Genomic DNA, 15,193 nt, shown 5'->3' on the forward strand with positions numbered 1-15,193 from the left:
AGGAGGGGAAATGAGGAAACTGGTGAAATCCACATTGATGCCGTGGGGTTGGAAGGTCCCAAGTTGGAAGATGAGGCGGAAGATGAGGAAGATGAGGTGTTCTTCCTCCAGGTGTCAGGTGGTAATGGAGTGGCGATGGAGGAAGCCCAGGACCTCAATGTCCTTGGCAGAGTGGGAGGGGGAGTTGAAGTATTCAGCCACAGAGCAGTGGGGTTGGTTGGTGTGGGTGTCCCGGAGATGTTCTCTGCGAGTAGGCGTCCTGTCTCCCCAATGTAGAGGAGACCGCACCGGGAGCAACAGATACAATAAATGACAGATATGGATGTGCAGGTGAAACTTTGATGGATGTGGAAGGCTCCTTTGGGGCTTTGGATGGAGGTGAGGGGGGAGGTGTGGGTGCAGGTTTTGCAATTCCTGCAGAGGCAGTGGAAGGTGCCGGGAAGGAATGGTGTGCTGTTGGGGCGGGGGCACCTGACGAGGTAGTCACGGAGGGAACGGTCTTTACAGAAAGCAGATAGGGGTGGGGAGGAAAATATATCTCAGGTGGTGGGATCCTTTTGTAGGTGGCGGAGGATGATGCGATGTATACGGAGGTTGGTGGGGTGGAAGGTGGGGACCAGGGGTGTTCTGTCCTTTACACCAGTCCCTCTCCATCAGCACCCATACTCCCTGAGCTACACTGGCCCCCAATCCAGCAAAGCTTCAGTTTTAAAAGTCTCATTTTTGTTCTTAAATTCCTCCATGAACTCACTCCTTCTTATCTCCAGCCTCACCAGTCTCCAGATATATCTGTACCTCTCCAATTCTGATCACTTGCACTTCTCTGATTTTTACTGTTCTACCATTTGTGGCTGTGCCTTCAGTTGCTGAGGCCCTAAGATAGAGCCATAGAGATGCACAGCATGGAAACAGACCCTTCGGTCCAACATGTCCATGCCGATCAGATATCCCAACCCAATCTAGTCCCACCTGGAATTCTTTTCCTAATAAACTCCCCAGTTTTCTCTCCATCTCTTCTCGTTTAAAGTGCTTGTTAAGACCTGGTCACTTGTTCTACCGGGTCCTTGTGTACCTCAGTTTCAATTCATTTTTGGATAATCTGAGTTCCACAAGAGCCCTGATTTGTAGCACCTTGGGATGTCTTATTACATTAACGATTCTATTTAAGTAATTCAATTGAATTACTTTGGAATTTGTGAGGACTTTATAAGTCTCTATAAATTGCTTTTTGTATAGTAATCAGAGTTCCATTGCCAATCAATTAACATCATTTTCTCCTTTATTATACATTATTGGGATTGTTTGAAATTTGACCTTCTTGCATTTCAGTAAGATTTAAGCTGTACCAAGTGACCATATGATAGATTTAGATGGGAGAAAATGGAGGAGGTTCAAGCAATGACAGACCATTTGGTCTCCTTCTCCTCCTATTTCTTAAGTCTCTGTATATGAACATTAACATGGACTGGTTAAATTGAATTGCCTATTTCTGTGCTATATCCTAGGTAAATGTGGCAGCATTTCTGCATTATCAAAATGAGGTGTCCAGCTGATCTCTATATGGTGGAGGAAGAAATGTCAGATTGAACACTGAACAATTTCCTTTGCCTCTTTGAGTAATGTCACAAAAACCGTAACGTCCATTAGAACAGATGTTCAAAGGATTGTATTTCCAAGTGTCAGCTGTGAGGCCTTGCAGATTGCTTAGAAAAGATTCCACTGAAAGGAGAAAATAGGTTAAGATCCCAGAGGCAGTTTCTCTTCAAAAGGAATGTGCAACTGCATCACAAACTCACAATGCAGCAATGTCCTCAGAAGCAGAATTATTCTGAAAGATGAATGTTGCTCACAGCTGTCCCTGTTTGCTATTCTCTTGTTTTCTGTTGTCTCAGTTGAACTGTGAAATGGTGCATCAGCAATAGGCTTGATCTTACTGCTTGCTGCTTGGCTGTCCTTGGTTATAGCAACAAAAGTTGACACCAATGATTTGCACTGGGATTTTTCAATGCAAGTGTAAAATAATCAGGAAATGGGGAGGGATGAGGTTTGATAGCAATGTTACTGTGATGATGTATGTATATGGGGAGTGTCCAGTTCTATTTGGACAGAGCAAAAATGTTAACAGAATGGAATGCTGTTGAGGGCCTTGTCAGCATCATTTGAGGAACTGAACTTCAAACATTCAGCCCTGACACTGAAACCCAGAAGTTCTGCTCTCAAAAATAGCCCCCATCATTTTTGCAGAGGAGGAACTGGAGTGGAATCCAACTTATATCCAACTTACAACTCACACAGGCTGATGTCCATTTATAACAACAACTGTGTCCAGTCATGCCTGCTTTTCATCAGCCAGGAATGGGAAAAACACAAGGTATGCAGATTAGACCTGGTAAGAACAGGTCTAAACTTGCAAAGCCCTTTTTAGAGGTGGGATACCCTTTTTGATATGGTCTTTCAAGAAGGCCAGGTGCCTTTTAGGAGGGCTAAAGTGCTCTTTAGTATTATAAGGGTTGGACATAGAAATGAATGTGTGTAAATTGTGCATAATAATTGGAATTGTCAAATTCATTGGAACTGTCAAAAGACTGATCAAACTGAACTGTTAAAAGTTGTCAAAAGGAATTGTTAAAAGTAATTGTCAGGTGGTTAAGACATTCAAAACTCCTGCCCTTTAAATATTTGGGCAGGAAACTGTGCTAAATAAAATGCTTTCCTGAAGAAGGGCTTATGCCTGAAACGTCGATTCTCCTGTTCCTTTGATGCTGACTGACCTGCTGCGCTTTTCCAGCAACACATTTTTAAGCTCTGATCTCCAGCATCTGCAGTCCTCACTTTCTCCTAAATAAAATGCTTGTCATTTCATTCTGCCTGCTGACAGAAACTGGAAGTTTGTCAGTACTGGATTAGTGCCTCATGACTGATTTCACAACTTTTCACTGTGATGGGTTGGTACCAGCAATTTCACAGGTCTAATTGATAGCTTGAAATAGATATGAACGCTACATTTTGGGACTATGATTTCAAATGTTTGTTTTTAATAAGACGTTAAACATTTGAATTAATTAGTTGAATAAATGTACTAAGTAGGTTTTTATGAATGAGTATTTTTAGTTTTTTTAAAAGTCTGCAATAAACACTTAGAACTTCATCTTATTTCATCTCAGCATGGGTATGCTTATGGTGAATATTGGATGAGTTGGTATGGAGGCTGTCAAGACAAAGGTGCTGGATAGGAGAGATTGGTTGTCATGAGTTATCCCTAACTTAGAAAACAGGCCATAAAGGTGGCATAGAGAGGCCTGGGGGAAGTTGGGATGCATAGTTTATCATGGGTTTACATGGATGGGTCACAGGGAATGAGTGGAAGGTGAGAATTGAGAGTGGGATCATGGCCAATTGTTTCTTCTCGTATGTTGGAAACCATGCAGGGACAAAGAGCAAACACATTTTTCTGTTGACAGGAAAAGGGAAGATTAACTCAACTCTTATGTGTCAATACTCATGGTACCATTGGTGGGAAACGGAGCAAATCAAATTAAGGATTTTAGATGTTCCTGGGGAATGTAATGGGAATGATTTTCCCCACAGCCTTAAAGAAACTCAGTGTCAGAATAATTGCAAGTCAGCCCTGTGTGGGGAAACAGTTTCTCAATTGTGATTTTGCTCAAACTGACCGCTCAATGACTGGACAGCAAGTTTGAAGGGTGGATGAACTCTCGATGCTAAACAGCCAAAAAATTCTCATTTCCAACCACTTGAAATTTAAAATAAAAGGGCCTTGCAGCCAAGCCTCCAATGTGTAGGGAGAAAGAGCTGTCTGTGGTTGCTGATGAACACAGACAGACGAAGACAGCAACTAAGTCTGCCTGGAGCACTAATTGGAAACCAGTATGCCAGAGACCGAAATGTCTCCTGTCACGTTTAAGGATCTGGAAGGGGACTTGAAAGCCTACTTGAAGTTTCCAACAACAGACTTTAATAGGGCTCTAACCAGGTAATTTGGGAAACCTACTATTTTTAGGCAGGAAACCCTGCCTACCACCTGTCCAACGCAACTGGGAAAACATTCCAAGGCAGAATGCAGCCAGAAGATCAGTTGGTCAGCCAGTCAGCCAGAGGTACTATTTTTCACAGATGTCCATCTACGTATTCATCCCCTCAAAAGGTCAAAATTCTGCTCTGTATGGTGCTTTTTTATTTTGTTTTTGCAAATTCTTGCTAGCTCAGAAGCAGCAGTGTGCACCATCTACGAGGTCCACTGCAGAAATTCACCAAGACAGCATTTTCCAAACCATTTAGAAGGATAAAGGCTGCAGATATATGGGAACACCACCATGTGCAAGTTCCCCTCCAAGCCACTCAGCATCCTGACTTCAAAGAATATCGCTGTTCCTTCAGTGTTGCTGGGTCAGAATCCTCCCTCATGGTATAGTGGTTGGGCTGCAATGGTTTTTCTTGTGGGCAACTAGGCATTGGTAATAAATGCTGACCCAACCAGTGATACTCACATCCTATCAATGAACTCAAACCAATTGAAGAGCCCAATATAGTCTAAATATTGGGGATTGAAGAAGCAGTTAAATTTGTGTGCTCTTTTAATCCATTAACAGGATATAGACATTGCTAGCTAGCCCAGACCTTATTGTCAATCTCTAATTGCCCTGGAGAAGTTGTGGTGAGCTGTCTTCTTAAACTGCTGCAGTCCTCTCAGCATGGGTATGCACATACTGCTGTTAGGAAGAGAATTCTAGGATACTGGTGCAATGACAATGAAGGAACAGTGATATAGTTATTAGACATGGCATGCTTTGGAGGGAAGTTCACAAATAGTTGTGTTTGTATCCATCTGTTGCCTTTGATCTTCTCAGTTGCAGAGGCCTACATTGTCTCTGATTTCTTCAGCTGCTATGTTGACCTCTGAAGTCCATGCAAGGCAGCAGCTGGAAAAATCCGAAGTCAATGTGTCAGTAGCTGATTACTGTGAATGGACCGTTGGTACAGTTTTGCGGCCATGCCACTTAGAGGGTTTGTTGGTAGGAGAGGCTGCAGGCTTGGAAACTGCTGCTAAAGAAGCGTTAGTGAGTTACTGCAGTGCATTGTGTAGCTAATACACACTGCTGCTACTGTGCATTGATGTAGAAGGAATCAATGTACAAGGTAGTGGACAGGGTGCCAGTCAAGTGGACTACTTTGTCTGGTAGTATCTGGCTGTTTGAGTGTTTTTGAAACTGCACCCATCCAGGCAAGTGGAGAGCAAACCATTAATCTCTTAACCTTTTGTGGTGCAATGTTAGCGTCCCAACCCTTGAACCAAGAGAACCAGGTTGAAGTCCCACCTGCTCCAGAGTTGTGTAATGACATTTCTGAACAGGTTGATTAGGGGGGGGGGTGGAAAAAACCCTGATTTGTAGATTGTTTGGATTAGACGTTTGGAAGACAGAAGGTGAGTTTCTTACAACAGAATTCCTAATCCCTAACCTACTTTTGTAGCCACAGTATTTATGCTGCTGGTCCAGTCCAGTTTCTGGGCAACTGTAACCTCCAGGACTTTTGATAGTCGGAAGAAAATGCCATTGAATGTCTAGGGGTGATAGTTAGATTTTCTGTAGTTGGAGAAATTCATTGCCTGGCACTTGCAAATGTTACTTGCTACTTATCAGCCCAAGCCTGGATGCTGTCCAAGTCTTGCTTCATTTAGATGCAGACTGCTTCAATATCTGAAGAGTTGCAAATAATGCTGTATATTATGCAATCATCAGTAAACTATCCCACTTATGACCGTATGAATAAAAGGAAGGTCATTGATGAAACAACTGAAGCTGACAAATTCCTACAGCAATATCCTGGAACTGAGATAGCTGCTCTCCAACAACCAAAATCATCTCCACTTGCGGTAGGTATAACTTCAACCAGTGAGTTTTGAGAAGATTGTAGTTCAGGTTGAGGCTCTGGATGTAGGTTTGCTTGCTGAGCTGGAAGGTTCATTTTAAGATGTTTCGTCACCATACTACATAACATCTTCAGTGAGCCTCCGAACAGAACATTGCTGACTATTCCTGCTTTCTGCTTAAATGCTTGGGTTTCTTTGGTTTGGTGATGTCATTTCTTGTGGTGATATCATTTTCTGTTCTTTTTCTTGGGGGTGGTAAATTGGGTCTAAGTCAATGTGTTTGTTGATAGAGTTCTGGTTGGAATGCCATGCTTCTAGGAATTCTTGTGCGTGGCTCTGTTTGGCTTGTCCTATGATGGATGGGTTGTCCCTGTCAAAGTAGTGTCCTTCCTGATCTGTATGTAAGGATACTAGTGCGAGAGGTTCATGTCGTTTTTGTGGCTAGTTGATGTTCATGTATCCTGGTGGCTAGTTTTCTGCCTGTTTGTCCAATGTAGTGTTTGTTACAGTCGTTGCATGGTATTTTGTAAATGACATTAGTTTTGCTTGAGAAAAAATTTTACAGGAAATGACATCACCATAGGAGATGACATCACCAAACCAAAGAAATCCAAGCATATAAATAGAAAGCAGGAATCATCAGCAATGCTTCATCCGGAGGCTCACTGAAGATGTTACCTAGTATGGTGATGAAACATCTGAAAATGAACCTTCCAGCTCAGCAAGCAAACCTATATCCATGACTTCAACCAGTTGAGAGTTTTCCCTCTGATTCTGATTGGCTCCAATTTTGTTAGTGTTCTTTCATGCCATACTTAGTGAAATGCTATTTTGATGTCAAGGGCTGTCAATCTCATTTCACCTCTGGAGTTCAGCTCCTTTGGACTATGGCTGTTATGAGGTCAGGAGATTAGTGGCTCTGATGGAGTGATGAGTGTCAGTAAGCAGATACTCATCAAATGCTGCTTGATATCACTATCAACAACTTCTTCCATGATTATAGTGATGATCCAAGATTAGACTGATAGGGTGGAAATTGGCCATTTGGGTTTGTCCTGGGTTTTTGTGTATAGAGAAATGTTAGTGATGTAGCTGTATTGGAACATTTTGGTTTGGGGTCATGATTAGCCTGGAGGCCACATCTTCAGTACTTTCACCAGAATGTTATCAGGGCCCAATGCCTTCACCCATTTCTTGATACTACATGGAGTGAATCAAATTGGCTGAAGATTGACATCAGTGATCATGGGATCTGAGGAGGAGGCTGCAATGGTGTGCCTATGTGCTTGTATGCATGGTTTTCCCTGCTGTTTTCTTTTCTGACCTTGCTAACCTGCCTCTCTAAGGACAAGAGGCAGAAGTTTAGCAGCAATGCCAATTATCTTCTACATGACCTCAGAACGAGCAGGTTTAGATCTCATCTCAAAGGGAAGATTGAATAGATAGGTCAGATTACCCAATATTATTTTTCTACCTAATCTTTGAAAGATTGTGAAACAAGTTAAATGCAATAATACATGATGGAAGGATCATTGCAACGAGGTTCCTCTGATCATTCAATTTCTTTTATTGTATTAGAGGATGTGGGCATCCCTGCAAAACAAATATTTCTTGCCAATCCCTAATTGCCCTTGAGAAGGCAAACAAACTGAGCAACCTCAACAGATGTTTCTTGCTTTAAAAAAAAAGTGGGCAGCACGGTGGTACAGTGGTTAGCACTGCTGCCTCACAGTGCCAGAGACCTGGGTTCGATTCCCGCCTCAGGTGACTGTCTGTGTGGAGTTTGCACATTCTCCCCGTGTCTGTGTGGGTTTCCTCCAGGTGCTCCGGTTTCCTCTCAGTCCAAAAATGTGCAGGTTAGGTGAATTGGCCATGCTAAATTGCCCATAGTGTTAGGTGAATGGGTAAATGTAGGGGAATGGGTCTAGGTGGGTTGCGCTTCGGCGGGTCATTGTGGACTTGCTGGGCCGACGGGCCTGTTTCCACACTGTAAGTAATCTAATCTAAAAAGGCGGTGGTGAGCAAATGGTGAAATGTGACACTCAGCCAGACTCGCATGACTCTCCCAACCCATGATGAGTTAACTGATCAACCTTGGAGCTGTGTACCAGCATGAGCAGAAGATCATTTTCTGATGAACTCTGCATAAAATGAATCAAATCAATAGAAATCTCAAGGGCACAGCCCAACAAGGAAGGGAGATGGGTGTTGGCTCCACCTGGTACAGACATCAGTGCTGCTTCAGGCTGTATAGAACATCACCCAGCTACACCATTCCCCTCCCAACAAAGCATCTCAGCTGCTACTATACCACATCAGTATACACAACTGATCTGACAGGTTCACTAATTCCATAAAAGCAGACAGCACAACTGCACCAATATTTAAAACAGTGGAAGATCTTTGTTTAAAAAAAAAGACACTCAAAAATGATTATGAATCACAGCCAAATAATAATCAGAAGGAAATTTGAAGATAAGCACAGGCTATCCCTTCACTAACAGTTTCACTTAGAACTGATGGTTAATGTTAGTGGGCAAAGCAGATATTACAGAACAGGCAACAAAGAATTAACCTTTAAACATTATCAATTAAAACACCTGCATTCATGTCTGGCAGCAAAAACAAAAATTGGCTGTAAATGTAACAGCAATTACTTACCCAGAACAAGAAACTGAAGAAAAATAGATAGTACTTAATCCAGGGATTAATAAATGTGATATTTGCACCTCTGTTCAACCTTCTTCCAAGATCCATTGTGGAAATACAACAGCTGTTAAAAGAAAAATATCAGACAGGAAAATAGAAGAGATTCCGCCAAATGATAAGCTATAAAGAAAATGTCAGCAGACTTCTGGCTTAACGTTCTTATGCAGTGTGTGTGTGTCTGTACGTGAATGAGCCTGCCTGTTACTGAACACTGCAACTCATTCTGTGCCTCCAGTTGGCTCTGTACCATAAATAGACACACTCTTATCATCCGAATGCATGCAGCTCAGACACAACACAAGCGGGAATACTGATTCAGCATCAGATGGGACACATTTGGCACAGGATCAGCTGCGGTAGTTTTTTAAAAAATCTATTTAATAACAACTCAACGGTTTTACATAGAGCTGCGTCCCTGACCTACTCTTTTGTTCTGGCCTTCAGAGTAAGGTTTTAGTGTCCTTCTTTGTCATATTCAGAAATGTATTTCATTAAGCATCATTTCATGTGATAGTCTTGTGAATATATTCTCACACATTTTATATATATATATAAACAAATTTCATGGTACAGAATTTAAGCTGTATATTTTATATGTAGACAAGCACTTTAAGCAATTATTAAATACTGTGATATTATGTTCCTCACAGTTTTTGAGCATAAGTTGAAATGTTGCGAATTTGCTAGTTTTCAGCAATTTGCATTGCTTGCAAATTATAGCATCACGACATGGCTTGTGATGTTTTTACTGAATATTATAGTTCAAGGTGCAAACAGGCGCAGTACTTTTACAAATGCATATTCCCATATCAGAACCTAAAAGCTTCTGTTCGGGTTTCCCCCACTTTGCATCTTTGCACTTGAGGAGTTTCAGCTGCTCTTATTTGCTTGCAAGTAGCATAACATGCATTGTTGCAGTGCTGCAGATATAAGGATGCACTAACATAAAATATATTCAATATAAGCATCATTAACTTGTGCTTTCCATTATATTTAATGCATTGTGGTTATTTTTAGGCTTTCCAGTTTTTTGTATTATAGGTTCAGGGTCTTGGGTTTACTGCTTTTACAATTTTAAGTAGGCTGACTGGGCAGCAATCTGATATGCGAACATTTTTTCACCCCTTCTCAGCAAAGATTATTAGGCCACAGAAGCAAGAACTTACAGCTTCTATTCTATTTCAGTGTGTATTAGTTTATCTCAGGAGGCAAGCCTAAGGAAGTAAATGCAATGCAAGTAGCCTCAGCACTCCTCAGTTAGAGTGGAGAATTAATCAATAGTAATTACTCCTCATTGCTAGTTGTGCTGCAAACCTTGCGTGGGTGGTTTTCAGGTGAGGATAGACTGGACTTGATATGCCATATCATATATTTTTGAGTAATTTACTGTCACTGAGGCCTCAATGTTACACTACACTCCTCCTCACACCATTCTTGATTGGGGCTATTAATCTGGGCCAATCAGGGAGCCTTGGCTAATGGATATAAACAAGAGATTCACCTGCACACACATGACATGGGTGCTGGGGGGACAAAAAGACAGGAGTGTCAGAGGCTCTGTTTACTCTGAGAGAAAAAAGAAACAAAATATAAACAGGAGATTCAGAAGTTCTCCTCAGTCCAGAGATTGTCTTTGAGCTGGTTGGTCATAATCCATGTACAGTGCACATGTAACTAAAGAATGACTTGGTGATGGGATACCAGCCTCTGTGCAGTTAATCTAATTATCATATCGGAACTCAGCACAACAGAGAACAATGTGAAAGAAAGATGGAAGTTGACAGCTCTGTAAGCTAAGTGCTTTTTCTGGCACTCCTGTGGGCTGGAGTCTATAGCCAAGGAAGTCTACAGTCTCCCTTATCCCTTATCTTCCCCAGAAATACCAGGGCTTAAGTGTCTCAGGACAACCATGAAGAACAATCACTGGGCAAAAACAAAGATTGGAGGATACCTGCCACTCACTGAATGTAGCTCAATATGTGGCCAACGTCTTCTAGAAAGGAGTGAGGAAAAGAGAAAAGAAAACAAATGAATACGTCAATCTAATAACAGATGTTTCTGGTATTTACATAGTTTACATTTGCAACAGTTTCATGACTGGAGGGATGTGGACCAGGAACAGGCAGGTGGGACTAGTTTAGTTTAGGATTATGTTCGGCATGGACTGGTTGGACCGAAGGGTTTCTTTCTGTGCTGTATGACTCTATGACATCAGATAACTTTGGCAAATGGAGTTAAGGAGAATCGAACGAGATTCTATAAATACATCAAGAGCAAAGCATTAAGTAGGGGGAGAATAGGGCCCCATAAAAGTCAATGTGGCAGTTTATCAGTGAAACCACAGGAGGTAGGTTAGATATTAAACCAATATTTTGGGTCAGTATTTACTATGGAGACATACATAGAAGCCGGGAACTTGGGGGAAATACATATTGATGTCTTTCAAAGATTACACACTGATGTCTTTCAAAGATTTTGTATTATCAAAGAGGAGATGCAGGCGGTCTTAATAATGAATAAATTCCCAGGAACTGATCAAGTGCTTATCAGAACCTTGTGGGAAGTTAGGAAAGAGATTGTTGGGTCCCTTGCTGAGATATTTGTATCATCGATAGCCATGGGTGAGGTGCCAGATGACTGGAGGTTGGCTAATGTGGTGCCATTATTGAAGAAAAGTGGTAAGGAAGAGCTAAGAACTATAGACTGGTGAGTCTTACATCAATGGTGGGTAAGTTGTTGGAGGGGACTCGAAGCGATAGAATTTACATGCATTTAGAAAGGCAAAGACTGATTCAGGATAGTCATCTTGGGCTTTGTGAGTAGGAAATTCTCACTAATTTGATTGAGTTTTTTGAAGAGGTGACAAAAAAGATTGATGAAGGCAGAGCAGTCAACATTGTCTATATGGACTTCAGCAAAGCACTCAGCAAGGTTTATCATGGTAGACTGGTTAGTAAGGTTAGATCACATGGGATCCAGGGGGGCTAGCCAATTGAATACAAAATTGGCTTGAATTAAAAGACTGAGGGCTGTGATGGAGGGTTATTTTTCAGACCAAAGGCCTGTTATAGTGGTCTGTCACAAGGATCAGTAACTCAACCTCCTGACTTTCTAAAGTCTGTCTACCATTAATTTAAGGCACAAGTTAGGATTGTGTTGGAATACTCCCGACTTGCCTGGATGAGTCCAGCTCAAACAACACTCAAGACGCTTAATGCCATCCATGGCAAAGTAGCCTATTTGACTGGCATCACATCCACAAACAATGGCCTCTGCCAAGTCAATACGTTTATAACCAGATCCACCAGACAAGACATATCATTTGTGTATCTGACACCAGACTCCTGGACTAACTCCTTTATTTGGAACTTGGTTGCAGTAGCAAGTTCCCAGGAGGAAACCAGAAATGTTTTAGAGATGTCCAACGTATCCCTGAAAATGTCAAAATGTTACCTTCTCACATGTGGGAGTCCTTGGTTTGTGATTGACCAAAATGGAGAAAGTTTAATCAGGAAGGCATTGAAAACATGAAGAGATTTTGTCGAGAACTTGCAATGGTCAAAGAATCAGAAAGCACAAATCTCCCAATACCACATTTATCCCACCCTCTAAGACTCACCTGTACTGTATGAGACAAATTCTGCAGATCACTCATTGCACTTAACTAAGCTACCTCCAAACCCATCAAAATGCAGTGTGAGCAAATCATCATTGACCATGAGAGACCTCCTACCAAGAGGGAAGACTCTCTTTGCTGTTGCATAGAACTGGGATGCTAAAATTACTTGTGGCTTCTACGGGAAAAAAGCAAATTTATATTGTATTGCTTTGTGATCATAGAATGGTCAATTCCCAGACACAAATAATGGGGGAAAAAAGCCCACTTTTCATTGACATGCAATTACCAGCATTACTTCCAGGAGGAAGGGTCTTGCACTGGAACCAACAAACATATTGGGATTTTAGTTCACTGAGGTAGGAATAACATGAAGACATTCACAGTTTAATTTCCATTTCCAATGCTGGATGACATTCCTTTGAAGAAACCACAACAGAAACAGAACTTACTTCTTGTGCCCTTAACGATAACATCTGGAGAGGCAATGGCTTAATGGTATTTTCTCTGGTCTATTAAATCAGAGACCCAGACAATGTCCTGGGGACTTGGGTTCGAATGCTACCATGGCAGATGGGGAAATTTGAATTCAGTAAAACAAAGTGGAATTAAGAGTCTAATGATGATCATGAAACCATTATTGATTATTGGGAAAACCCACCTGATTCGCTCATGGCCTCATCAGGTCTAGCCTACATGTGACTCCAGACCCACAGCAATGTGGTTGACTTTTAACTGATCTCTAGGCAATTAGGGTTGGGTAATAAATGCGAGCATTGTCAGCAACACCTGCATCCTGTGAATGAACAAAAAATATTTATATAGCACCATTAAGATATCAAACATCCCAAGATTCTTTACACTACTACACTCAGACATGATTTGACACAAAAATGTAGCATGCAGGTATAACATGGAATGTTGTGGTTTATTGTAAGGGGCATGAAATACAAAGAGGAGAAAGCGCGGAGGCTGCGAGGTCAGTGGGGGCGGAAGTGACATCATGGTTCGTGGCGGCGGTTGCTGCCACAGGCACTGCAGCGGCCGCGTGGTTAATGGCGCCCGAGTGATTTCGGAGGCCGATGGAAGATTATGGAACAGTTGAGGAACCCAGAGTGTTCCTGTATATTGGGGAGACAGGCCGCCTACTTGCGGAACGTTTCAGAGAACACCTCTGGGACACCCGGACCAACCAACCCAACCACCCCGTGGCTCAATACTTCAACTCCCTCTCCCACTCCACCAAGGAGATGCAGGTCCTTGGACTCCTCCATCGCCTCATCTTCCGCCTAGGCTTCCACCTATCGCATTTCCAACGCCCCTCCCCCAAGTCCCTCCTCCCTACCTTTTATCTTAGCCTGCTTGGCACACCCTCCTCATTCCTGAAGAAGAGCTCATGGCCGAAACGTTGATTCTCCTGCTCCTTTTATGCTGCCTGACCTGCTGCGTTTTCCAGCAACACATTTTCAGCATGAAATACAAAAGTAGGAAAGTTTTGTTCCAGTTTCACAGGGCATTGTGAAATTACATCTGGAGTAGTGTGGATGGTTTGGTTTCCTTAGTCAAGAAAGGATATCATTGCTTTGGAAGTAATGCAAATAAGGTTCACTCGACTAATTTCTTAGATGAAGGGATTATTTTATGAGGGAAACAGGTTGAGTTTACAACAATGGGCTGTTATCTTATTGAACCATATAAAATCCTGAGGGGACTTGATACGTTGGATGTTGAAGGGATGTTTCTCATTGTGAGGGCGACTAAACCCTAGGGAACACAGGTTAAAAATAAAGGAGTCTCCAGGGGAAGGGGAAGATGAGAATTTTTTATCAGGTTTTTCATTAACTTAGGGTTACTAATCTGTGGAATTCTCTTCTGCAGAGACTAGTGGAGGTTGGGTCATTGAAAACAACAAATGCTGGAGATCAGAGCGGGTCAGACAGCATTCATTTTTGTTGTTTTCAGTACAGATTCCAGCATCTACAGTAATTTGCTCCTATGTTGGGTCATTGAGTAATGTTTCAGGTTTAGCTGGATTGACAAAGGTGTCAAATAGAAGGGAGTAGTAAAGAAAGCAGAGGCCACAATCAGATCAGCCACAATCTTATCAAATGGTGAGCAGGCTTCATGGGCCAGATGATCTCTCCTGTTCCTAATGCGTATGCTCGTACATAGTAAGCCACATTGGGAGATATTCGGATGGATGACCGAAAGTGCAGGAGTGCCTTAAAGGGAAAGAAGGATAAACAGGTTTCAGGAGGGAATTCCAAGCCTCAGAGTTGAAGGCCAATGATCCAACATTGAAAGTAGGGGATGCACAAGCTAGATTTGGAAGGATGTAGAAATTCTGAAAAGTAGGATGGCCGGATCAAATTAAAAGGTAATAAGGAGGGGACATGAAAGGTCCTTAGTTGGTAGGATTAGGGAAAACCCTAAGGCTTTCTATAGGTATGTCAGGAATAAAAGAATGACTAGGGTAGGAATAGGTCCAGTCAAGGATAGTAGTGAGAAGTTGCGTGTGGAGGCTGAAAAGATTGGGGAGACACTGAATGAATACTTTTCGTCAGTATTCACTCAGGAACAGGACATTGTTGCCGATGTGAACACTGAGTCACAATTAATTAGAATGAATGGCTTTGAGGTATGTAGAGAAGAGGTGTTGCAAATTCTGGAAAGGGTGAAAATAGATAAGTCCCCTGGGCCTGATGGCACTTATCCTAGGATTCTCTGGGAAGCAAGGGAGGAGATTGCAGAGCCATTGGCCTTGATTTTTATGTCCTCATTGTCTACAGGAGTAGTGCCAGAAGATTGGAGGCAAGCAAATGTGGTTCCCTTGTTCAAGAAGGGGAGTAGGGATAACCCTAGTAACTATAGACCGGTGAGTCTCACTTCTGTTGTGGGCAAAGTCTTAGAGAGAATTGTAAGGGATAGGATTTATGAACATCTGGATAGGAATAATGTGATCAAGGATAGTCAGCACG

General features: G+C 42.1%; 1 protein-coding gene across 1 annotated transcript in view; it reads right to left on the reverse strand.

The window, feature by feature from the left end:
• The window catches only part of tspan33b (tetraspanin 33b), a 46,670-nt gene extending 33,786 nt beyond the window's left edge, over positions 1-12,884 (reverse strand). Inside the window, exons 1-3 of the mRNA XM_043695418.1 lie at positions 12,877-12,884; positions 10,551-10,592; positions 8,552-8,663 (exon numbers count right to left, since the gene is read on the reverse strand). Coding sequence (XP_043551353.1) covers positions 8,552-8,647 — 96 coding nt within the window. The 5' untranslated portion in view covers positions 8,648-8,663; positions 10,551-10,592; positions 12,877-12,884. The remainder of the gene's footprint in view (positions 1-8,551; positions 8,664-10,550; positions 10,593-12,876) is intronic.
• Positions 12,885-15,193: the final 2,309 nt, after the last annotated feature.

Source organism: Chiloscyllium plagiosum, chromosome 9, assembly GCF_004010195.1.
Source record: "Chiloscyllium plagiosum isolate BGI_BamShark_2017 chromosome 9, ASM401019v2, whole genome shotgun sequence".
Taxonomy (NCBI): domain Eukaryota; kingdom Metazoa; phylum Chordata; class Chondrichthyes; order Orectolobiformes; family Hemiscylliidae; genus Chiloscyllium; species Chiloscyllium plagiosum.